This window comes from Pelophylax lessonae (assembly GCF_965119305.1).
Source record: "Pelophylax lessonae genome assembly, chromosome: 1".
Classification (NCBI taxonomy): Eukaryota; Metazoa; Chordata; class Amphibia; order Anura; family Ranidae; genus Pelophylax; species Pelophylax lessonae.
The window spans coordinates 368,220,971-368,245,750 of NC_138768.1; the positions used below are offsets into that span (position 1 = coordinate 368,220,971).

Here is a 24,780-nt window from a genome sequence, read left to right on the forward strand (position 1 = left end):
TAATTCACTTCTAAAATGCTTTTAAAAAGCTTGTAAAAAACTGTAAAAAAGCTTAAAAAAATGCCCGAAAAACACTAGTAAATCGATATGCTCAGGTGTAAATGGAGCCATAAGGGAGGGAGGAGCCAGACATGAGGTAGCTGAGGAACCCACCTGAGGCAGGAGATAACGTAAGAAGGGGTAAATATTGAAGAGCTAGGAAATGAGGGATGTCAGGAGCTATGCAATTATCTTTAACCACTCAAGAACCAGAAGGTTTTCCCCCTTAACCACATAGCCACCACCCACCGCAGTTTTACTGCGGCAGGCGGGCGCTCCTGGGCAAAGTGACGTAGTACTATGTCGCACGCTCAGGAGACTCTAGGGGGCGAGCACCTGCCGCCGGCAGCACGCTTCCGCCCCCACTCGTCAGCCGGGGAGCCAGCGCATGTGACCGGTGGTTCCGATGGCCGCCGGCCACTCGCAATCTCCCACAGCTGAGAGAGAAGGACAGACGGCTGATGTAAACACAACCGTCTGTCATTCTCCCTTAGATTATCACAGAGGCTATGTGATCTTGCTATATAGGACCGCATGTCTCTGTGATGATCTCACAAGCCACGCATGCTGACAGTTAGAATCACACCCCTAGGGTCACACTTAACCCCTTGATCACCAGTAATGTTAACCCCTTCCCTGCCGGTGTCATTTTTACAGTAACAGTGCAAATTTATAGCACTGATTACTGTGGTAATGTCACTGGTACCCCCAAAAGTGTCAAAAATGTCTGTTAGGGGTCCGATCTGTCCGCCGCAATGTCGCAGTCCCGCAAAAAAAAAAAAAAAAGAAAAATCGCAGATCGCCGCCATTACTAGTTAAAAAAAAAACCAATAAAAATGACATAAATCTTTCCCGTAGTTAATAAACGCAATAACTTTTGCGCAAACCAATCAAAATACGCTTATTGCGATTTTTTTTACCAAAAATAAGTATCAGAAAACAAATTGGCCAAAAATGTTCAAAAATTTGGATTTTTACATTTTCTTTTTTTTGAGAATTTCATATAAAAGAATTTGAAACAATATTGTAATTTTTTCAAAATTTTCGCTTTTTTTTATTTATAGCGCAAAAAATAAAAATCGACAGGTGATCAAATACCACCAAAAGAAAACTCTGTTTGTGGGAAAAAAAGAATGTCAATTTAGTTTGGGTACATCGTCGCAGGACCGTGCAATTGTCCGTTAAAGTCACGCAGTGCTGTATCGCAAAATAGGGTCTGGTCATTGAGCAGCCAAATTCTCTGGGGCTAAAGTGGTTAATGACCAGGCCATTTTTTGCGATACGACACTGCATTACTCTAACTGACAATTGCGTGGTGGTGCGACGTTATACCCAAATACAATTTATATCCTTTTTTCCCACAAATAGAGCTTTTTTTGGTGGTATTTGATCACCTCTGCAATTTTTATTTTTTGCGCTATAAACAAAAAAGGAGTGACAATTCTGAAAAAAAAAAAAAACGAAATTTTTTACTTTCTACTGTAAAACCTTCCCAATAAAAAATCAATCAAATTTTAGGCCAATATGTATTCTGCTACCTATTTTTGGTAAAAAAAAAAAAAAAAAATCCCAATGAGTATATATTGATTGGTTTGCGCAAAAGTTATCGTGTATGAAACTAGGGGAAAGATTTATGTCATTTTTATTTATTTTTACATTTTTTTACTTGTAATGGCGGCGATCAGTGATTTTTAGCGGGACTGCAACATTGGGGACAGATCGAACAACTAACTGACATTTGACACTTTTGGGGGGACCAGTGACATTACTACAGTAATCAGTGCTAAAAATATGCAGTTACTGTAATAATGACACTGGCAGGGAAGGGGTTAACACCAGGGGCGATCAAAGGGTTAAATGTGTGCCTAGGGGATGTTTTCTAACTGTGTGGGGAATGGGTTCACTAGATGAACACAGAGACCTGTGTTCCTAAATAGGAGGAACACAGGATCCCTGTGTTCATCACTGACAGAACAGCAGTCTGCTGTGTTTACATCGGCAGACTGTCGTTCTATCTCCATGAGGAGTGATCGCGGGTGCCCAGCAGACATCGCGGCCACCGGATCCGCTGATTGAGTCCCCCTCTAGCCAATCAGTGCATGCGCCCACTCTAACTGCTACACGAAGCGACGTACATGTACATCGTTTAGCATGACAGAGCCGACCTGCCGCCGTATAACTATAGTGGCTGGTCGGCAAGTGGTTAAACGTATGTAAGCCTACATGATCTCATTTTCTGATTGAGGTATTTCAAAAAATATACTGCATTTGTCCACTAGATGGAGATGACAATCCTATGAAGTCATAATACTAGAGAAAATATGGTGAAAAATAAGTGCAGCCTGGAAGAATTCTTGTGCCATTCATCCAGCAAATGTTTTATAAATAGAGCCCTAAACATTGGTAAGAAAAGGCACCACACGTCTTCCAGCCACATAAACAGCCTTGATGTTCCTGTCATCACCTGGAAAAAAACAAACTTGGATAATGATACTTGTTAATTTAAAGCCCAAGAGAAAACACACACCTTTTTCATATATATTAGCAGATTAAGATGGAAAGCTGCACAAGTGTGAGTTTGCCCCAATAAGCTTCCATAACATACTGTCCCACCACCACCTTTCTGATTTATCTCTGGAGGCCCAAGAAATACCCAGTACTTCTATGCATGGAGAAACATCTGATACTCTCTTATGCTTCTCATAAAGCAGCAATCGGAATGACTGAGCAATGCCAACTGTATCCCTTTGTCAATTTTTACTGTTTCTAGAAGTGAAGACCTACACAGGAGTTCCTGGCATCAGATAAGGACAGCAGGGGATCACAAGGAAGATGTGTACAGCACCATCCTTTAACTTAACCTGTTACTTTACCTACTGAGGTAAAGTAGTAAATTCACATTAAGCTGCCTCAAACCTTCTGTGCTGTACAGTTTCATGATTATTTAAAGACTTGTTTGAGATTAGCTTTACTTCTTAATATTTTAAAATTTAAGAACAATTTTTTGCTTTTTCAGTAAGTGTTCAAGTTGTGCTATCAAAACTTAGGGGCTGATTTATAATGGAAAGCAGACTCTCCATTTTACACTACAGCATTGTGGCCCATTCATAAAATGCAGGCCATATTTTTGAGCCTGCAGTAGTTTATGGAGTTCTATCTGCTTACTGCAGCAAAGAGAAAAAGAACTCTGGGATTGGAGGAGAGTTGGTTATGTGACTAAAGGCCTGTACGCACGATAAGAAAATCGGAATTAAATTTAGTCCGACGAACGATCTGCCGATTTTTGGATTGTTAGTATGGTGCTTTTGACAGCCAATTATGAATTTTCGTACGACAAAAACTGGATGTGCAGGCTATAAAATTTTTATCGTACATGAACACAACGTCCGATTTTCGTTTAATTAGTACAGTTTTCGTCCAAAAAAAATATCATAAGAGCAAGACTAGGTATGCTCAGAAACTAAAGAATACATACAAAACAATTCAACACATGACATCACTTCTGAAGTTGAATTCTGTCGTATGAGAATTTTTGTATGAAAATAACCTCTTCACTTTCCGTATGAGACTAGCATGCAACAAAAAACTAAAGAAAATGTGTCAGATAATCTGATTGTGTGTACGAGGCTTTAAACAGGTTAGATGATTGGACCCCCCTCCCAACTTTTATTTTCTTCACAACCCTATTCATTTCTGCTGCTCTCCAATGCTTTGGATTCCCAAAGCCAGTGAGACAATGGACATTTGTAAAGAACATTTGCTGTGCTCTATAAATGTGTATAACTCTTTTGTTTTATTTATTTTTTAATGCAGTGTTTCACATCTCTGCTGTTTAAAAGTATCTCTATGTTAAAAAATATATTTCAAGTTTTTGGTGAATCCAAATTTTATATTACTCAGGTTATCCAGTTTTAGGAACTCTATCTAAATTCCCAGCCATCATTTTGTAGGTGTCTCATCCTCACTGCTGTATCCATGATTTATTCACTAAATTTACATTACAGTGTAAGTAACAGTATAGGTGAGACAATGGCTTGGTTGTGCAATGGATGCAAGAGTTAGGGATATACTGGCACTGAATTCCACAATGCAAGAAGGTGATGTAAACCACCCCAATCTGTCCAAGAAAATAGAAACGAGAAAGTCATGATTAAAGATTTAGCTGACCTAATAAGCCACTATATTTATCTTTAGGAAACACAAAAAATGAAGTGCCTTATTTTTCCCTATCAGCTGATGGACCAAGTTGTGTCTTGCTGCCTCCTAGCTATTTTAAAGTGGTCCATGACCCTACCCATGGCTGGCTGTGTAAAGCAACTTAGCTTGGCCACCTATCCCATGTTGTTGGTCGGCAGAGCCTAGCACTATACAGTATACTCTTGCTATTTCCTCCATTAAAACCTCTACCTACTGATTGGTGCAAGCAGCCTGAACAGTCCATTTTTACATGGGCAGTGCTCTTGTGATACGCTCCCACAGATCAGCAGTTTTTGGAATTGTATTGCCAAACTACACCATGTGACAACAGCTTTGAGAAAATGTTTAAACCAATAAATAATACTTCAAAACCCAACTCAAGGCTAAATTAAAAGTCCCCCTGGAGGTTTTTATAAAAGCAGTTCTGATGGCAATATTCACCTCCAATCCAGGATCGTTAGCGGACTGTCCTATAATCTTTGCTTGTTTATAATTTTTTATCAATGGTAGTACATTTGCTTTCTTTAAACATAAAGCATCTAATTCTGCTATGACACCATATTTTTGAAAAAAAAAAAAAAATACCTGGGCCATAAATAATACAGTTATTTAGATGATGCATACAATTATCTAGCATTGCAATACATACCTAGATAGAGGAATTTCTGGATCATTTCCTTAAAAAGAAAAAAAAAAGATTTTTTTTCTTTAAATATACTAGTTCAACGCAAACAACTGAGAAGAGTTTTATCTGCCAGAAGATTTGAAGTTTTCTTTAGCTAGTCTTGTTGATCCAATAAGACACCTGGCCACCTATGGCCAACTAATTGCTAGGGCTACATTGTAAGACTGCAGTGATCAATCAGAATGCAAAAACAAACACTAATTATCTTACATTTGCAAATATACCTGGATTTGGAAAACATGATCCATTAGTGGTTTCTGTGGGCTGGATCACAAACAACCACATTCAGTTCGCTGCCAGACAATTGGTGACAATATACTTAACCAGCTAAGGACCTTGGACATATCCCATATGTCTCGGCTTTGAAAGGAACAAAACTACCCCCCGACAGACACCCCCTCTCCATGATTCCCAGACTCTCCCGCTCTTCCTGGGATCCTAGAACAATAATAAGCATTGTAAGGATGGCGAGGGGAGGGACACTGAGGAACATCCATTCCTCAATGTCCTCTGCAGAGTGTGAACCTGGATGTGTTCAGCTCTTAGCACTTCCAGGTTCAGAACAGTCACAATCCCAGCTGCAAATCAGGTAAACAGTGGTTCAAGCATAGTCTGTAGAAGGCTCAAGAAGAGGGCAAGAGTGGCATCAAGGGTCAAGTAGACCCCTTTTTATCTCCATTAACAATATTTTTCACTTGCCCAACCATTGCTATCAAATAGCGGGCCTATTAGCCTCCTGGTGATAGCAGTAAAGTTGGGTGAAAAAAAAAATTAAACATGTTTAAAAATTAAAATATGATTAAATAAATTAAAATAATAAAGATTAAAAGCACTCCTGTCTTCTGCTGCACACACATTCACAGCTATGTATGTGAACAATGATAGCTTAGCACATATTGGGTATCATTGTGTATGTCAGAGTAAGAGAAATAATGCAACATGCTCTGTGATTGGAAAAGATGAAAGTCACACTCTTCCTCCTCCAATCAAGAAGTGCAAGGCTTTTTATGAGTGAAGGAAGTGCCGAGTGGGATACCCTTGGTAATTAGTATACTGAGTGTACTGCAACCTGAACTACAAATCTCAGCGTCGTTTGTTCAGTACTGACATGAGGCTGCAGGATGAGTACATGTAATCTATCTTTGGCTGCAGCAGCAAAAGATAGGGCACATATGATTACAGCTAACTAATTTTTACAATGCAAATGCCGAAAATAATATTTGGCCATATTTTAGCTTTAATGTACGAGATTGAAAATATAAGTCATTTCTTTCTTTAAAACATTACAACTACACAAAATCCAATCTCGGTCAAATATTCTGAAGTATAACTTTTGGTAAAAAATACCTCTTTAGGGATATCAGAAAATACTTCAAAGGGGCTGTCTATGGCTTCAGGGTCGATTAGTAATGCATCAAATTCCTTGCCAACTTCAAAGTTTCCAGTTATGTGGTCAATACTCAAAGCTGTGAAGAAATCAAGACGATAACCTACTGTCACAAAGATCGGGATTACATGTGTGTATTACAGTTTTATAGAGTATTATATATATATATATATATATATATATATATATATATATATATATACAGTATCTCACAAAAGTGAGTACACCCCTCACATTTTTGTATATATTTTATTATATCTTTTCATGTGACAACACTGAAGAAATGACACTTTGCTACAATGTAAAGCAGTGAGTGTTCAGCTTGTATACAGCTTGTATAACAGTGTATATTTGCTGTCCCCTCAAAATAACTCAACACACAGTCATTAATGTCTAAACCGCTGGCAACAAAAGTGAGCACACCCTCTAAGTAAAAACATCCAAATTGGGCCCAAAGTGTCCATATTTTGTGTGGCTACCATTATTTTCCAGCACTACCTTAACCCTATTGGGCATGGAGTTCACCAGAGCTTCACAGGTTGCCACTGGAGTCCTCTTCCATTCCTCCATGATGACATCACGGAGCTGGTGGGTGTTAGAGACCTTGCACTCCTCCACCTTCCATTTGAGGATTCCCCACAGATGCTCAATAGGGTTTAGGTCTGGAGACATGCTCGGCCAGTCCATTACCTTTACCCTCAGCTTTTTTAGCAAGGCAGTGTTCATCTTGGAGGTGTGTTTGGGATCAACTATTTTTTTTTTCAGATCCTCAGAGAGTTCTTTGCCATGAGGTGCCATGTTGAACTTCCAGTGACCAGTAAGAGAGTAAGAGAGATAACACCAAATTTAACACACCTGCTCTCCATTCACACCTGAGACCTTGTAACTCTGACGAGTCACATGACATCAGGGAGGAAAAATGGCTAATTGGGCCCAGTTTAGACATTTTCACTTAGGGGTGTACTCACTTTTGTTGCCAGCAGTTTAGACATTAATGGCTGTGTGTTGAGTTATTTTGAGGGGACAGCAAATTTACACTGTTATACAAGCTGTACACTCACTACTTTACATTGTAGCAAAGTTTCATTTCATTAGTGTTATCACATGAAAAGATATAATAAAATATTTACAAAAATGTGAGGGGTGTACTCACATTTTATGAGATACTGTATATATATATATATATATATATATATATATATATATATATATATATTAATGTCAGATTCTTGTAATGGGCTCACTGCCTAATGGGCTCACTGAGCTACTTTTAGATAAAAAAAACAGGGAATGCTGTCACATTTGCATGTGCTTTCATTGGTTGGAGTCATAACTGATCACTTGGGCAGTACCATGGCAGTTGCAGATCAAACAAAGGCTAAGATGGCAACCTCCTTGGCTGAGGGTTTGGTTCCACTTTAAATCTTGGCTGCCAAAGTTTTGGACCAAGAGGCATATGCTCCCTTTGGTATACTCTATATTACCAAAAGTATTGGAACGCCTGCCTTTACATGCACATGAACTTTAATGGCAACCCATTCTTAGTCTGTAGGGTTCAATATTGAGTGGATGAGAAGGCCTGGCTTGCAGTCTCCGCTTTAATTCATTTCAAAGGTGTTCTTTCGGGTTGAGGTCAGGACTCTGTGCAGGCCAGTCAAGATCCTCCACCCCAAACTCGCTCACCCATGTATTTATGGACCTTGTTTTGTGCTCTGGTCAATATCATTTGGTGGAGGGGGTATTATGGTGTGGGGATGTTTTTTAGGGGGTTGGGCTTGGCCCCTTAGTTCCAGTGAAGGGAACTCCAGTCCTAAGGTGTCAGCATACCAAGACATTTTGGACAATTTCATGCTTTCAACTTGGTGGGAACAATTTGGAGATGGTGGCACCTTCCTGTTCCAACATGACTGCGCACCAGTGTACAAAGCAAGGTTCATTAAGACATGGATTGGCCAGTTTGGGGTGGAGGGACTTGACTAGCCTGCAGAGTCCTGATCTCAACCCGATAGAACACCTTTGGAATGAATTAGAGCAGAAACTGCAAGCCAGGCCTTCTCATCCAAAATCAGTGCCTGACCTCACAAATGTGCTTCTGGAGAAATGGTCAAACATTCCCATAGACACACTCCTAAACCTTGTGGACAGCCTTCCCAGAAGAGTTGAAGCTGTTAAAGCAGCAAATTGGATTGGAATTGACACTGGATATGAAAAGTTTTGATGCATGCTATCTTAGCCTTCTGACATATGTATGTTTTTTACACTGCTCTTTGGCCCATGGATGCCAATCAACAGCTGATGAACCCTGGATGAAAACTTGAAGTGCAATGGATAATATATTGCCAACAGAATACAGTAGATGAAACATATGATCAGGTTTGAAAACAAATGTTCCTTATATGATCACCAATACCTTTTTGTGGATACACAAATTACTCTTCTTTATGGCTTTCTGAGTGGCTACGGAGTGTTGTCCATTCCCATTATGTTCTATCTTTTTTAATGGAATATCATATGTGAGGACATTATTATTTTAGTGGCAAACTTGGGAACATTGATTTCTAAAGGTACTGTAATAACAGTAACTTTCAGAAGCCCAATTTAACATGACCCAGGTTCTGGATACTTTACTGGCCAGGACAGGGTATCCTTTAGTATAACTACATAGGGTGCATAGTGTGTCCTTAGACTGTCCATATACTTTAAAAGCAGCATTTCCCTTGCCTTAAAATCTCTTTTTTATCCCGTTTGATTATTTAGTATGTATATTCAGCTTATTGACTTAAAGACTAATCCAATGTTCTTAAAAAATATCTATAGTCCCAAAGCTGCATGGGTCATCAAACATTTTCTGTATAAAATTGAATGTAACTGTTCAGAATGTGTATGAGACAGCTCCGCAGTTTTCCCTTCATTTTTGTTTTCTCACATGATGCTGTGATAATGCTGTTTAGATAGATATGTTTCTGTTTCTTTCTCTATGATTTTGTTAGGTATGGCTGCTATTTTGAATATTTTGATTTGTTGACAGTGACTCTCTTTTAAATGATTAAACCAAATTGTTACATATGTGCACATGCAGTATCATTTTTCCTAATAGAATGAAATGTCTGTCTATTAAGCTGAGCACTGACCTTCACTTCCACCAAGAGTGGCAAGTCGGAATGCTTCTTTAATATTTAAAACATGATTAGCTTCCATTTCCATCATGCTATTTTTGTCACTTGAGTTGATCCAATTTGTGTCCATTTTCCCATTCTGGAATGTGTCTATTACATTGTTTTCTTTCTGTCTCTTTTGCTTTTCCATAAAAATTATTTTCGAAGTTTCTATTGCTTTTCGGATGGCGTCAAGTAAGGATGTAGAATATCCTCCAGCGGCATCTGTTAGAATACAAATTGTGTAATCATTAACGCATTATATTTTTAAACAAAGATCTTTTTTTTCTTTATTTGTTTCACCCAATTTCAGAGAGATTGCATAGAAATTTATTTTGATACCCTAAAAATACAAAGCAGAACACTAGCATAGTGTAGAACAAAGCAAACTGTTTTGTAGTTTTGGACAGAGAGGAAAGATTCAAGCTTTTGTCTGGTATTTCTTAAAGTGTAAACTGTCTGGGCATAATAAAACATATTCAATAAATCTCTGGAATACATGCACGTTTCCCCATGCTTTGTCTCTTGTTGGTAGTGTTGGTAGTATGAATAAAAATGCTTGTTGAACTTCCAGAAATCTAATGAGAATCTAATTTCCTGTTGTTGCCTGACAACGCTGCCTCTGTTGAACTGAGATCCACTGTTGTCTGCTAGACTACAAAACTCTTCCCTCTTACGTTATGGGGATAAGGAGAGGGCGATATTTTCTGTAGTCCAGCAGAGAAAAACAGCGGCTCATCAGCTCAAATAGGAAGTAAGGGGCTTACTGGCTTTCTTCCAGATTAGAAGTTATTCATCTATCTGCATTTAAAATATGGAGAAGCATGCATGTGGTGCAGAGATTTATTAACAAAGAGTTATGGAAGGAAAAGCTTGCACCATTTTGCTAAACATAAAAGGGAGCAGATGCCGATTAACAAAAAAGCATGCTAGTGATCGGGTCTCTGCACTGCCGTGTTTGTGACAGGCAACACAGAGAACAGGAGAGCTGAAGCGTCATGTTCTGATCTCTCTTCCTTCTCTGCTCAGCTTAGAGAGGGAGGGAGGAGGAGGGTTGTTAACCCTACAGGCTCTGCTTGTGTAGTGTGATCACTGCACGGGTAGAGAGAGGGATGTCAGCTGTCTACTGTTGGCTTACATCCTATAAGACAAAGTCACACCTGGTGGGAGTCTGTGGCAGTTTCTTTTTATGGAATAATGGGATTATTGTACTTACCGTAAAATTAATTTCTCTGAGTTCATCAACGGACACAGCACTCCATAAATCATAACTACTGGGTTATATTGCCTCCCCCAGGAGTAGGACTAGGCAAAATAAAAAACACCTTGCTACGCCCATGGGCTGTCCTCAGCTGGTTTATAACCCCCCTCTCTGCTCTAGGTAATCAGTTTAGTAGCAAGCAGTATTAGAAAAATCAGAACTTCTTAGAGGGGTGGGTGCTTTTTCCGTCCAAGAGAAATTCATTTTACGGTAAGTACAAAAATCCCATTATTCCATAAAAAGAAACAGAGTACAGAAATCCTATTTTCTCTTTCGTTCATCGACGAACACAGTGCTCCAAAAATCATAGCTACTGGGATGTTAAAAAGCAGTGCCAAAAGAAAAATGAGGGGTGGGGAAAATAACCAAAGGCTAAACATAAGAGCCCTTACCAGGACACAGGAGCCTTAACCAGGTCACAGGAGCCCCATATGAAGTTTAAAGAAAAACACCCCTCAAGAGGGAACAACCCCTCTTAAACATCATCCTGCAAAACTTTGCGGCCAAAAGAAGCATGCCCAGATGCCAAAGTATCTACCTTATAGAATTTTGTGAAGGTATGCACCGACGACCAAGTGGCCACCTTGCAAACTTGCGATATTTTTGCCTGATGATTGAAGGCCCAAGAAGTACTCAGCGACCGAGTAGAATGCGCACCTGACAGGGAAAGGTGGAACCTGACCTTTAATTATATAGACCTGAGCCACCTTCTGCCTGATCTATCTGGAGATGGTAGCCGAAGAAGCTGCCAGCCCTTTCCTCGGTCTGTCCGTAACAACAAAAAGCGAGTCTGACCTCCGAAAGGACTCCGTAGCTGCCAGATGCACCCGAATAGCACAAACCACATTCAAGGTATGCAAAGTAAATTCCCTGGAATGAGCCAGCTTGGAACACAAGGAAGGCAACTCAATGTCCTCATTCAAATGGAAGTCAGAGACAACTTTGGGCAGGAATGATGGACAGGGACCACTAAATAGGCACTGCGACAGGATAATGCCGTCAATTCCAATACCCTGTGGACCGAGGTGATAGCCACCAAGAATGTCCCCTTTTAGGATAACGTAGGCAAGGGAATCTCCCGAATATACTCAAATGGAGTTTTCTGGAGAACTGAAAGTACTAAATTTAAATCCCATGGCGGCAAAAGAGACTGTACAGGTGGAGCCACATGTCGAACCCCCTTAATGAAGGTACGAACTAAAGAGTGTGTGGCTAGGAGTCGCTAAAAGAAGATTGCCAAGGCAGACATCTGGCCCTTGATGGTATTCAAGGCCAACTTCTGATCAACGCCCTGTTGCAGAAAGGTTAAGATTCGAGCCACAGAAAAGGTTTGAGGATGAGCGCCAATCGACTCACACCAAGAAATGTACACTTTCCACGTACAATGGTATATCTTGCTGGAAGACAACTAAATCACCTTCACCATAGTAGGGATCTCTAGTCCAGACAACCTCTATCCCTCAGTACCTGGCTTTCAATAGCTAAGCCATTAAAACCAGCGACTGTAAAGCAGGATGGTAGATCAGCCCTTGGGACAACTGGTCTTCTCTGAGAGGAAGCCCCAAAGGGACATTTATGGCCACCAGACTGATTGGAAGATCCTCACCCTTGATTCCTCGCAGGACTTGCGGAAGAAGCCTGAGCCAAGGATGATGCTGGCCTTACCGTGGCCCTTGGATGCCTGCCAGAAGAACCTGTGATCTCGTCACGAACCTCGGTATCCTCCTGTGGAGCCGAACCTACTAAAAGAGCTGCATGTAGGGCTATGCAAACAGGACTGTCTTGAAGGTGGATACCACCAGACTCAAAACCACCATGGTCAGAATTAGAATCAGACCTAGGTAAATCTATTCCCTGGACAGGGATAGGGGGGACCCTAGGTAGTTCGGACATCACCTGAACCTTTGCAGGAATTAAATCTGCACAAGGAGACTCGGGACCTAAAAAAACCTGAAAAAGACAAGCTTTGTCCCCTTTTCTGGTTACCCCCAAAATAATCATTTTGTGGATCCCCTTGATGCTCATGAAGTAGGTCCACGAGGCTGGAAACCAGCAAAGATGTCTTCCTACCCCAATAATGGGTGAGGGCAGACCTTCATGCTGAAGGGGTCTTGTTTGCAGGTCCAGAGAAGCTAGCTCTAGGCTCACCAGACTAAGGATGCTTGGAACCTCCCGGGGAAGATTTGAAAGATCTATTTCCCTTATTCTCTGTCCCAGAAGCACAAATTAATTTTCTATGTGCTGTGAAGGAGGGCCCCCGTCTGCCACAAGGCTCCTTCCCTTTCCTAGACTATGGCAGGAAGGTACTTTCCCCCCCCCCCCCCCCCCGTGATATCCTTAATGATGTCATCCAGGGTAGCCCCAAACAGTCGATCACCTTGAAAGGGCTGATCAATGAGAGCTTTCTTAGAGGCTTTGTCTGCGGACCAATTCTTAAGCCACAACATGCACCTAATCACCACAGCTGAAACAGAAAGTTTGGACAGCACAGGAGCTGTATGCAAAGCTGCATCACAAATAAACTGCAGCCCATAGACCAAGTGGTACGCTAATCAACATAAGCAGCAGGGACCTGCTCTCCCCCAGGCCCTGGCGCAAAAGCTTGGCCCATTTAGTTAGGTTCTGAGACACCAGGCCTGAGGCAAAGACTGGCCGCAATGTCGAACCAGCCATAGTAAACATGCTTCGTGCCACAGCCTCCGCTTTCCTGTCAGCCGGGTCCTTAAAGGACGGGGATTCCTCTACTGGGATTATGGTAGCTTTGTTCAACCTGGAAACAGGAGGGTCCACCATTGGTTGACTAGTCCGCTCTTTTAAAAGTGTCTCTTTAAAAGGGTAATGTACAGCAAAACGTTTGGGGGCCAGAAAGGGTAATTTTGGTTGTTCCCATTCCTTACAGGAAAACCTGTCAAAATAAGGCACATAAGGAAACACCTTTGGAGTGCGAGGTGACTTATGCGTACCAAACGACACAGCTATGTCCGTGGCTACATCAGACACATCCTCCATTTTTAAAGTCTCATGCACTGCAGTGATAAGTGCATCTACCTGCGCTTTTTAATTTGCTGCTGCGACCATGGAGGAATCATCCTCACTATCGGATGGATCTGGGGTTGTGATATTAAGCCCCCCTGGATGGCTGTGTCCATGACGGCATCAGGCTCAGAATCAGAAGATGCCAAGTAGTAGAACAATTCTCCTGCATTCGAGTGAAATATGACGGAGGGAAGAGAGATACTTCAGACTTGGGTGGATAAAGCCTATGGTCTTGCTGCCCCCTCAGGATCAAGGGTATCTAGAACCGACTGGGAAAAAAACAACAAAAAGAAAAGGGGCGCACCGACCTAGTGCATTACCACTAAAAACATTTATTAAAATATTAAAAAGTATACATTATACTCACAAAGGAGGTGTGAATGTACACACATCAACATAATGTACATAAAATCTCCAAGGTAGTCAAGGTACCCCATGATGCTGAATGGCATGCAGTGTGCCGCATGGGGCTGCTGTGGCTGGGCTGACGCGTTTCAGGTGCGAGCCCCCTTCCTCAGAGCCAAAAAAGTTGCTGCTTAGAAGAGACAGACTGAGCAGGGAAAGGCGGGGGACGCTTCCTCCTGGGCCTTTGCCCACACGCCACTTCCACCCGGGACACTAAGGACTGCAGGACCACCGTCAGGGCAACCATAGGAAGCTGGGGTTCTGAGGGACATGCCACCCTACCGATTGGAGGAGCGCTGAGAATTCGGACCCAGCATCACCATGGACACCATACCTGTTCGTATGTCCTGGGCACAGGAAAAGGAAACTGAGGAGGAATAGGAATATGAAGAAGAGGAGCTTTGGCATCCCCACGAGGCTTCGGTCATCTCCAGCGTCTCTCGAATTAAGTGAAAATGTCCCACGTGACATCGTCAGGCTACACAAACATGGACGCCAGCTGGAGACCAGCCAGACTAAGGTAAAATGGCCCCCGTGACATCATCAGGCTACACAAACATGGCCGCCAACTGGAGACAAGCCAGACTAAGGAAAAATGGCTGCCATCAGCTACAGCATGCTGCCAGGATTTTCCATGTGACCTCTGCAACGCTACACCCTCTGCAAGGGGACCCCCTCCTGAAAGTAGGACACACGTTAGGAGAGACTCCACTGCGCACTCTGCACCAGTCTCTGCACTGGGACCCCCCTGCTTTATACTCACACTGTAAACAGTGGGGCATGCACCTAGGGGTCTCCTACACTGGGACCCCTCCAGACAACCAGGGCAGGACACACTATACCAGGACCCTTACAGAGTGGGGAGGGGACCCCAGGGGTCTCTGCTGCATACTCTGCCCTGGGACCCCCATCAGACTCCAGGTCCAGACAGGGGGGAAAGGAAGCGAAGGAAGCCCAGCTCACTGGGGGATTTTTAAGGATGGGAGGAGGGAACCTGCAGGCAGGTCTGATTGTCCCTGGAGGTTACCGGCGCTCACCCCAAAAAAACGCCGAAAGGGGAGAGGAACTGTTCTTACTGTGGTGTGGGTAACACCCCAGACAAAATCCTCACCACCGAAGTAGGGGAGCTGTTGGCCAAGGGACTGCTGCGACTCAGACCCAAGCCCAGTCGTATGCGACCCTGCGAGACGTTTAACTCGCGGGCCAGCCTCTGTTTGTGAGGCTATGTTGCGGCCGACCTAGCATGTAGCTGTGGTCTGCACACCCTTGCTGACTTGGCTGGGGGGACCACTGGATCTAGATTATTAATTTGATTGTAGATCTCCCGAGAGAAAAAACAAAAAAGATGTAAGGAAGGAGAAAAAAAGCTGCTAGGACTAGAGATCCTAGCCGGGAGCCTATGTCCCTACTCCTGATTAGACAGAGTAAAACTGATTACCTAGAGCAGAGAATGGGATAATATACCAGCTGAGGACAGGCCCATGGGTGTAGCCAGGTGTTTTTAGTTCTGCCTGGTCCTACTCCTGGAGGAGGCAATATAACCTAGTAGTTATGATTTATGGAGTGTTGTGTCCGTTGATGAATGAAAGAGAAATGTTAATTAGGGGCAGACCTGCGCTATTTTTCATTTCACCCTGTTATAGAAACTGGAGTAGGTGGTGCAGATAGACCTAAAATTGGTCTGTCAGCTTAGTTAATTTGGCGTACGCCACTTCTGACCCCTAGTGATGTTGTGATTTCCCTTTCAGAAGGCTGACTCCTTTTCCTGTTTTGTTTCTCTTACTTTTACCGATTCAGAGATTAATAAACACTCAAAAGAGGTTCAAACCCTTCCCTGTTCTATCTGTATATTCTCTGGGGTGCTATTTTGAGAAACTGGTATCCAAGGACAAAATTATGTCAAGCGCCCCCAGTTGTATGCAGCTTTCTGCTTTAAAATGCTATTGAATCCAAGTGTTTTTCTTGTTTATAGTCTCCTCTACAACACTATGATTTTTTGTCAATTTTTGGCAGATTTTCTTTAAATGCAAGCAGTGTATGAACCTGAATTTGACCCATTATCAGCCTCTTGCTTAATAACCAACACAAAGAGCCAGTTGAGCTGCATCACCAGTGCCAGGTGAGTTACTCAGTCTGCTTGTGGGCGGGGCCTACTTGCCCTGCATATGGCAGTACCTTTCCTCCCTGCAGAGCATGTTCATCAATGCCCAGGACCAGGCGGAGACTGCAGTCACGTTTACATTCTAACATTAAGGCAGTTCCCTGACTTAGAGATGAGCCTCACTGTGTGCAATAATTAAAGTACAAACTTCCTCTAAAAAGTGTCTTGTTGCATGTCACTACACATGGCATCTTGGTAGGTGTTACATTAGGAGGGACATGCTAAACCTACGCCCACTCCACCAGTCCAGTGTACCTCTGTTTCCTTACTCAAAGTAACAGAATCGGGTCCCGCCAAGCACATAGCGTGAACCTCATGCATGCTTTTACTCCTTTTTTCCTGTACCTTGTGACCAGGCCAAAGATCTCCACAACATGATTTGGGAGCCAGTTAATGATCCCCTCGCACCCGGAGGGCCTGTCCTCTTACCAGGTACCACGCCTAATGACTGATTGCTTGGTGTCTCAAACTTGTGCTTGGTTACTCTTAGCAACTGCATTTCTCTTCTTTGTCTTTGCCAAGTTAACCCTTTTGTAGTGGTGTAGCTTCATCCCCCTTTGTGTTTACAGACACTGGTTCTTTAGACGCCCAAACACACATGCACCCCTTTGAGTAACTTCAAACCAGGCTTGCAACAGTTAATGTAACTTTACTGGAGAGACTTCAACATTAAAGTCCAATATGAACAAGTCCAATCCCTAATCCTATCTATGGTTGTGAAGCTGCCCAGGCGTACCTCTATGACGTAATAGTCCATACTGGTATTCTCCATGTCTTGGATGTCCTCCTGAAACCCCAGTGCCTTCAGTGGACTGCAAGGCACAGAAGTCCCAGTACCATGAGCCAAGAGTGGAACAGAACCAACCAAGAGCAAGAGGCTTGGATCTCAGCCCTCCCCCTTTTTATACTACAGGTGGGCTGTATGGGACCAAAAAGTCAAGGAACTGAGCACACATAACATAACCCTTTACTCCAGCCTGGGCCAGACACTAACTCACTGAACCAGCAGTGATACAACCTGTTCACAGGCTACTTCTCTTTTGCTTTCCAGTTACAGACTGAGGGAGAGACATGCCCTTTAAAAGTTACTTAACTGAGGTAGAGCAAAATCAGCTCTCCTCCTCTGCCAGATAGAATTTTGTTGGTGGCAAAACTGTTTAATCTCAAGACTAGAAGGACAGAAATACAAAGCCTTTACAGATGTATTTATTTTGTGTATTTAGATGTTTGGCTGGAGCTACGTTTTAATCACATATTTAGCTTTTATCTTACTTTATTAGCCTACTCACTACATAAAAAAAATCATAAAAAGTTTTTTGCTTACCAGTCCCAAGTCCCAGTTTAACTTTATGCTTTAGAATGTTTTGGACATCAAGATGGCCACTGCATAAGCTAAACAAAACAAGTTGCAAATATAAATTTAGTTTGTACCTAATCTAATTACCAACACAAATGTTCTACAGGGCCATTCATTAAACCCGACACAGGTTCTTGCCAAAGTGCTTGGAAATAGATCTGACAATAATTTTACAATACAGCATAAAGTGAACTATTTATTATTTTAATTTTGGGGCTAGAAAGGATTAGAACTCCTGCCAGTTTTGTATTGCCTTATCTCTGTTGGAGAGATTCCCTTCATTCCATTTCACAGTGGCAGTGGTCATTGAGACATCGTTCTCATATACTGCAGTATATAGATTTCTCAGTACAGTAGGGAAAGGTTAGATTCTTTTATTATTGGTTCTAATTGCTGTCTTATTTCCAGTTAAGGGGATTTATCTCCCTTTCTGTGCCATTGGCAAGGATCTTGAAGTGAAAAAAAATCTTCCCAGCAGAGACCCAAGCAGCAATAAAAACATGATAGAAGAGCCATCCTTGTCCAAAACTTACAAAAGAAGGCTATTCAAACTTAGCATATGATCAAAAAACTGAACGCAAGGGTATGTTCAATAAAAAACACATGTTCAAATGATTACTAGACCCAGAGCTAGAGCCAGCTGAACTTATATATATCGTTTTTAAAATGCAACTTTTGTAAAATTTGACTTTGGCCCCACCCACGTGGGGGGGGGGGGCAGACTGGCCAACCAGAAGTTAGTTATAGACACAACAGAGGACTAAAAGGAGTCTTGGATAGGCAGGATACCCTTTAGGAAAGGCCAGCATGCCAGTATATACAGCAAAGGTGAAGGCCCGTAAAAAAAGGGCCAATTCTAGGGAGCTGCCTTGTCTTCACCAGAGCTCCTAAAATATTGTATATTTAAAGTGTTTTATTCATTACTAAATTAGCAAAGAACAGCTGAAATGCCAGAAGAAAAACTACAATATATGTGATACAAAGGTTAGATGGTTTATTAGGATTTTTTTTAATATATTCAATTTATATTGTATGCATCTAATGCATATTGTGTTATTCACTTACGAAATGTTTGAATTTGGGCAATGTGATATTGCAGCCCCTTTTTCTCTGAAAATAAGTAGCTCTTCATTGGAGAGGTAGCAGCCGTGTGCCATTACTGTCTGAAAGTATAGAAGCAAACACATGAATATAAATGTCTGGAAAGCCCCCAGATGATGGTGTCACTAAACTGACATCATAAAAAACTATCAATAAATGCTGTATTAGATGCTGTTCATACTCACACAGTCACTATGAGATTTGTTTTCTGTATTCTGCAAAAAAATGGTTGATCCTGCTGCTCTCTATCTCCACCTTCTGTTAATGTCCCCAATTCAGCCAGAGATTTTGCAGATGTGGTTGCAACTGTGCACATGCTCGGTTTTCAGTGAGTCTCTATGCTGAGCATTTAATCCCTATCACATCTGAGCAGCCCATGTGACTATAGAGTCACACATGTGGGCATACACACAGTGAAAAATTACAGTCTACTCCCTCCCTCCTCCTCCATGCCCATTACCCAGTTAAACACAATGAGGGCAGAATATTACATGTAGATTAATAGAGACTTCACCTCCCTCTTGTTCTAAGACATGGACTGGAGGGGTGAGATACAGCCTGTGACTGACAGAAATCCATCCACACCATATTATTTCCACAAAATAATAAAGATTTAATTTAAAATATCTATTTGTATGCCAATTTAAAACAGTTTATTGATATTACACCTGCTTATGTTTCCCTGCAGACAGGGAAAGAGCTGGGTCATGTGACAGCTGTAAATTGATTTGTATAGAGGTACTTCGATTTTTTTCTTTTTATTTAAAATGAGTACAGTGCCAGTATCCATATACAGAAATAGAAGGGCCAATGTAAATTAAACTGTGTGTTTAGTATCACTTTAATAAAAATAAAGTATATAAGGTGGAACACACTTGCAAACTCTGCATTTACAGAAATGACGTAGGATTATCTACAAGGGAACAGTAGTGATCAGACAAGGCTTTCTAACCTGTCTGATTTATTGTAACTCCTAGAGAATAATAAGCCTGTGCTGCCTGTACATAAGATGGCTATTTGATGCAGCCACAGCTTGATTTCTGCATAGCTAACATAGGTCGTGGTCTGGGGAGGCAGGACTGCCAAGGTTGGTTTACAAACACCCATACCTCATGTTTTTGACCAATAATAACTAATTTCTGTGAATGAACACATATTGAAGACTGCTGCCCTATCTGCAATGTATACTCAAAGTTCATCAACGCCATAAAATCCATACACCTGCAACTGAACAGCTAATGAAGTAGGATAAATCTTACCCTACTCTGCTAGTTGCATCACCATCACCTACAAAAGCAGTTAATTCAGAAGCGAAAAACCACTATTACATTCCCCACTGTAAAGACTTAGCATATACCTTAAGGGTCAGACCTAGAGTGTTTTATATATATATATACACACACACACACACACACACACAGTTTTGTGCTCATCAGTTTACATGCCCTGGCAGAATTTATGATTTCTTGGCCATTTTTCAGAGAATATGAATGATAACACAAAAACTTTTCTTTCACTCATGGTTAGTGTTTGGCTGAAGCTATTTATTACCAATCAACTGTGTTTACTCTTTTTAAATCATAATGACAACAGAAACTACCCAAATGACTCTGATAAAAAGTTTACGTACCCCAGTTCTTAATACCGTGTATTGCCCCCTTTAACATCAATGACAGCTTGAAGTCTTTTGTGGTATTTAGGGATGAGGCTCTTTATCTTCTCAGGTGGTAAAGCTGCCCATTCTTCCTGGCAAAAAGCCTCCAGTTCCTGTAAATTCTTGGGCTGTCTTGCATGAACTGCACATTTGAGATCTCCCCAGAGTGACTCGATGATATTGAGGTCAGGAGACTGAGATGGCCACTCTAGAACCTTTACTTTATTCTGCTGTAGCCAATGACAGATCGACTTGGCCTTGTGTTTAGGATCATTGTCATGTTGGAATGTCAAAGTACGTGCCATGCGCAGCTTCCGGGCTGATGAATGCAAATTTTCCTCCAGTATTTTTTGATAACTTACTGCATTCATCTTGCCATCAATTCTGACCAAATTTCCTGTGCCTTTGTAGCTCACACATCCTCAAAACATCAGCGATCCACCTCCGTGTTTCACAGTAGGAATGGTGTACCTTTCTTCATAGGCCTTGTTGACTCCTCTCCAAATGTAGCGTTTATGGTTGTGGCCAAAAAGCTCAATTTTGGTCTCATCACTCCAAATGACTTTGTGCCAGAAGGCTTGAGGCTTGTCTCTGTGCTGTTTGGCGTATTGTAAGCGGGATACTTTGTGGAATTTGCGTAGTAATGGCTTTCTTCTGGTGACTCGACCATGCAGCCCATCTTTCTTCAAGTGCCTCCTTATTGTGCATCTTGAAACAGCTACACCACATGTTTTCAGAGAGTCCTGCATTTCACCTGAAGTTATTTGTGGGTTTTTCTTTGCATCCCAAACAATTTTCCTGGCAGTTGTGGCTGAAATTTTAGTTGGTCTACCTGGCCGTGGTTTGGTTTCAACATAACCCCTAATTTTTCACTTCTTGATTAGAGTTTGAACACTGCTGATTGACATTCTCAATTCCTTGGATATCTTTTTATATCCCTTTCCTGTTTTATACAGTTCAACTACCTTTTCCCGCAGATCCTTTGACAGTTCTTTTGATTTCCCCATGACTCAGAATCTAGAAACGTCAGTGCAGCACTGGATGAAAGATGCAAGGGTCTGTCATGAGTCCAGAAACTCATGGACCGTTTATACACACACACACTAATTACAAACAAACAAATCACAGGTGAGGATGGCTACCTTTAACCACTTTAGGACCGCGCGCGGTAATACTACTGCGGCAGTGCGGCACGATACCGCTCAGCCACGTAGTATTAACGTCATGCGCGATCGCGGCTCCAGAGCGCGCTCCCGCGTGCCGCGGGTCCCGATACCGATGGCATTCGGTAGGGAACCGATCAATCACCAGATACTGACCAATGATTTTTGGTCAGTGTCTGTAGATCGGTCCCCACCAATGGCAATCTGTCCCCTGTCTGTGTAATGTAAACACAGACAGGGGAAGTGATGTCACTGTCCCTCCTGAAGTCCTTTCGTTTCCAGGAGAGAGACAGAGACACACCAAAAATGTGAGTTTCCACCAACACTACACTGACACACCTCACATAGGCACATTTAACCCCTTCATCACCTCTGATCACCCCCTGATCACCCCCAAACCCCTCACAGTGAACACTATATACAGTGGTATACAGATATTTTACTGATCACTGTATAAGTGTCACTTGTGAGCGTAGTTTGCGCCTGCGTTAGGCCCAAATAGGGTTAGGGTACCCGCCACCTATCCCCTAATAAAGTTTTTACCCCTTGATCAGCCCCAGTTAACCCCTTCACTACCTATTACTCTGTGCACTAAATACAGTATATAGGTAAATACTGATCACTGTATTTAGTGTCACTAGTGACCCTAATTTGCGCTTGCGCTAAGCCCATATAGGGTTAGGGCACCCGCCACCTATTCCCTAATAAACTTTTAACCGCTTGATCTTCCCCAGTTAACCCCTTCACTCCATATAAAACAGTGCACTAATATATACAGTATATCAGATAACTACTGATCACTGTATTTAGTGTCACTGGTGACCCTAATTTGCGCTTGCGCTAGGCCCGAATAGGTTTAGGCCACCCGCCATCTATCCTCTATAAAGGTTTAACCCCTTGATCTCCCCCAGTTTAACCCCTTCACTTCCCTGTCACAGTGTTCACTATATACAGTGATTACCGATCACTGTATTAGCGTCACGGGTGACACAACTTAGGCTAGCTAGTTAGCGTCAGGGTCCCACTACACCACCGTTACTTAGCGTCAGTTAGAGTCAAGTACACTAACACACACACACCACCGTTACTAGTATAGTGTTTGAACAGATCAATATCTGATCTGATCAGAACTATACTAGCGTCCTCATAATTTAGTGTTCCCCAAACGCAGTGTTTGCACAATCAGCACTGATTCCTGCTAGCACCTGCGTTTAGCCCCCCTGCCCAGCCCACCTTACCCAGGCAAGTGTAGTAATCAATAGATTACTGACACTTCCAAAAAACACATCACACAAAACCGCTGCGTTAGCAGAGTCAGGCCTGATCTCTGTTAGCACTAGCAGTTTTTCTTTGTAGCGACCAAATAGTCCTCGACAACCAGGTGCTTTTATTACCTAGTAGTCGCACTACTGTACCGGTAAATTTAGTTACTAAAATGACAAAACGTTGGTACAGTGGTGAAGAGGTCTACGAAATGCTGACCGCGGCACGTGAGAGCGATGGGGAAGCCTCACTGTCAGAATCAGGGTCAGTATACGAACCAGATGACAGCAGCGGCTCCCTGACAGATAGCTCCGACAGAGGGGTCCCTGCTAGGGTCAGGCGTACCCGACCCCATTCTGGAGTTGTTGACTTGCAAGAACTGGAGGTTTCTGGTATGCAGCAGAGTGCCAGTACTAGTGCCGCTCACACTTCTCGTGAACTGGCAAGCACGAGCGGCCTAGTACACCCTGGACCTTCAACCAGCACTGCAGTATCACCTGGTGACGTGGCGAGTCACCTGAGTGCAGTTGAAGCTGGTGCGGTGGCTAGCACGAGTAGTGGCCCGCAGCCACCGCGTATCCGAAGACAGGCCCGTAGAGCCCATAGTGTCCTCCCTGAAGCGCTGGCATATCCTAATTGGCAGCCCACAGATTCCACAGCGCCAGTACTTCCCCCATTCACCGCCCAACCCGGAATCCAAGTGGAAACAGCTGGTTTTAATCCCATAAACTTTTTTGAGCTGTTTTTCACTGAAGATCTTTTCAGATCTATTGTGGACCAATCAAATTTGTACGCTCAACAATTCATCGCCGCCAACCCAAATTCACCCCTTGCCAGACCATTCGCCTGGAATCCTATTACGATTCAGGAGTTTAAAACCTATCTGGGCCTTTCCTTCAACACGGGCATTACAAGAAAGAATGAATTGCGGTTATATTGGTCCACTGACCCAATTCATCAAATGTACGTGTTCTCTGCTGTTATGTCCAGGGCTCGATACCAACAAATATTTCGGTTCATGCATTTCAACGACAATGAACTCTGTCGTCCTCGGGGAGACCCCGAATATGATCGGCTCCACAAAATTCGGCCCCTCATAGACCACTTCAATCAGCGGTTCGCAGCCTTGTTTACCCCCCAACAAGATGTCTGCGTTGACGAGTCCCTGATTAAGTTTACTGGTCGCCTTGCTATCAAACAGTACCTCCCCAGCAAGCGTGCCAGATACGGGGTCAAGTTGTATAAGCTTTGTGACAGGGCCACAGGCTATACAGTTAATTTCCGTGTCTATGAGGGAAAAGATAGCACTGTGGAGCCCCCCGACTGCCCAGGCTACATAGGGAGCAGCGGCAAGATAGTTTGGGACTTGGTGTCACCCTTATTCGGAAAGGGGTACCACTTGTACGTGGACAATTTCTATTCAAGCGTGCCACTTTTTAGACACCTCTATCAATTGCAAATTGGCGCTTGTGGCACCGTGCGATCTAATCGCCGGGGCTTCCCCCAACGGCTAGTGAATGCCCCACTGAGCTCGGGGGAGAGAGCCTGCTTGAGGTGCGATGAATTGCTTGCAGTGAAGTGGAGGGACAAACGAAACGTTTACGTGCTGTCCTCCATTCACCCAGACACGGCAGTCCAAATTACTACGGTCACCGGTGTTGTTGTTGAGAAACCCCTCTGTGTCCACGACTATAACCGTAAAATGGGAGGGGTGGACTTCAATGACCAGATGATGGGACCGTACTTAATTGCCCGTAAGGCCAGACGCTGGTACAAAAAAGTGTCTGTATACCTATTTCAATTGGCTGTTTACAACGCTTTTGTCTTATACAAAGCGTCTGCTGGAACATTATCCTTCTTTCAATTCCAAGAAGAGATAATCAGAGCCCTTCTTTATTCAGCTGGTGCTCCTGCCC

General features: G+C 42.7%; 1 protein-coding gene across 1 annotated transcript in view; it reads right to left on the reverse strand.

Moving 5' to 3' along the window:
- Window positions 1–2,340: 2,340 nt before the first annotated feature.
- GDA (guanine deaminase) overlaps window positions 2,341–24,780 on the reverse strand; it is a 147,843-nt gene continuing 125,403 nt past the window's right edge. Inside the window, exons 9-14 of the mRNA XM_082256066.1 lie at window positions 18,749–18,846; window positions 17,651–17,718; window positions 9,440–9,688; window positions 6,269–6,387; window positions 4,886–4,913; window positions 2,341–2,503 (exon numbers count right to left, since the gene is read on the reverse strand). Coding sequence (XP_082112192.1) covers window positions 2,433–2,503; window positions 4,886–4,913; window positions 6,269–6,387; window positions 9,440–9,688; window positions 17,651–17,718; window positions 18,749–18,846 — 633 coding nt within the window. The 3' untranslated portion in view covers window positions 2,341–2,432. The remainder of the gene's footprint in view (window positions 2,504–4,885; window positions 4,914–6,268; window positions 6,388–9,439; window positions 9,689–17,650; window positions 17,719–18,748; window positions 18,847–24,780) is intronic.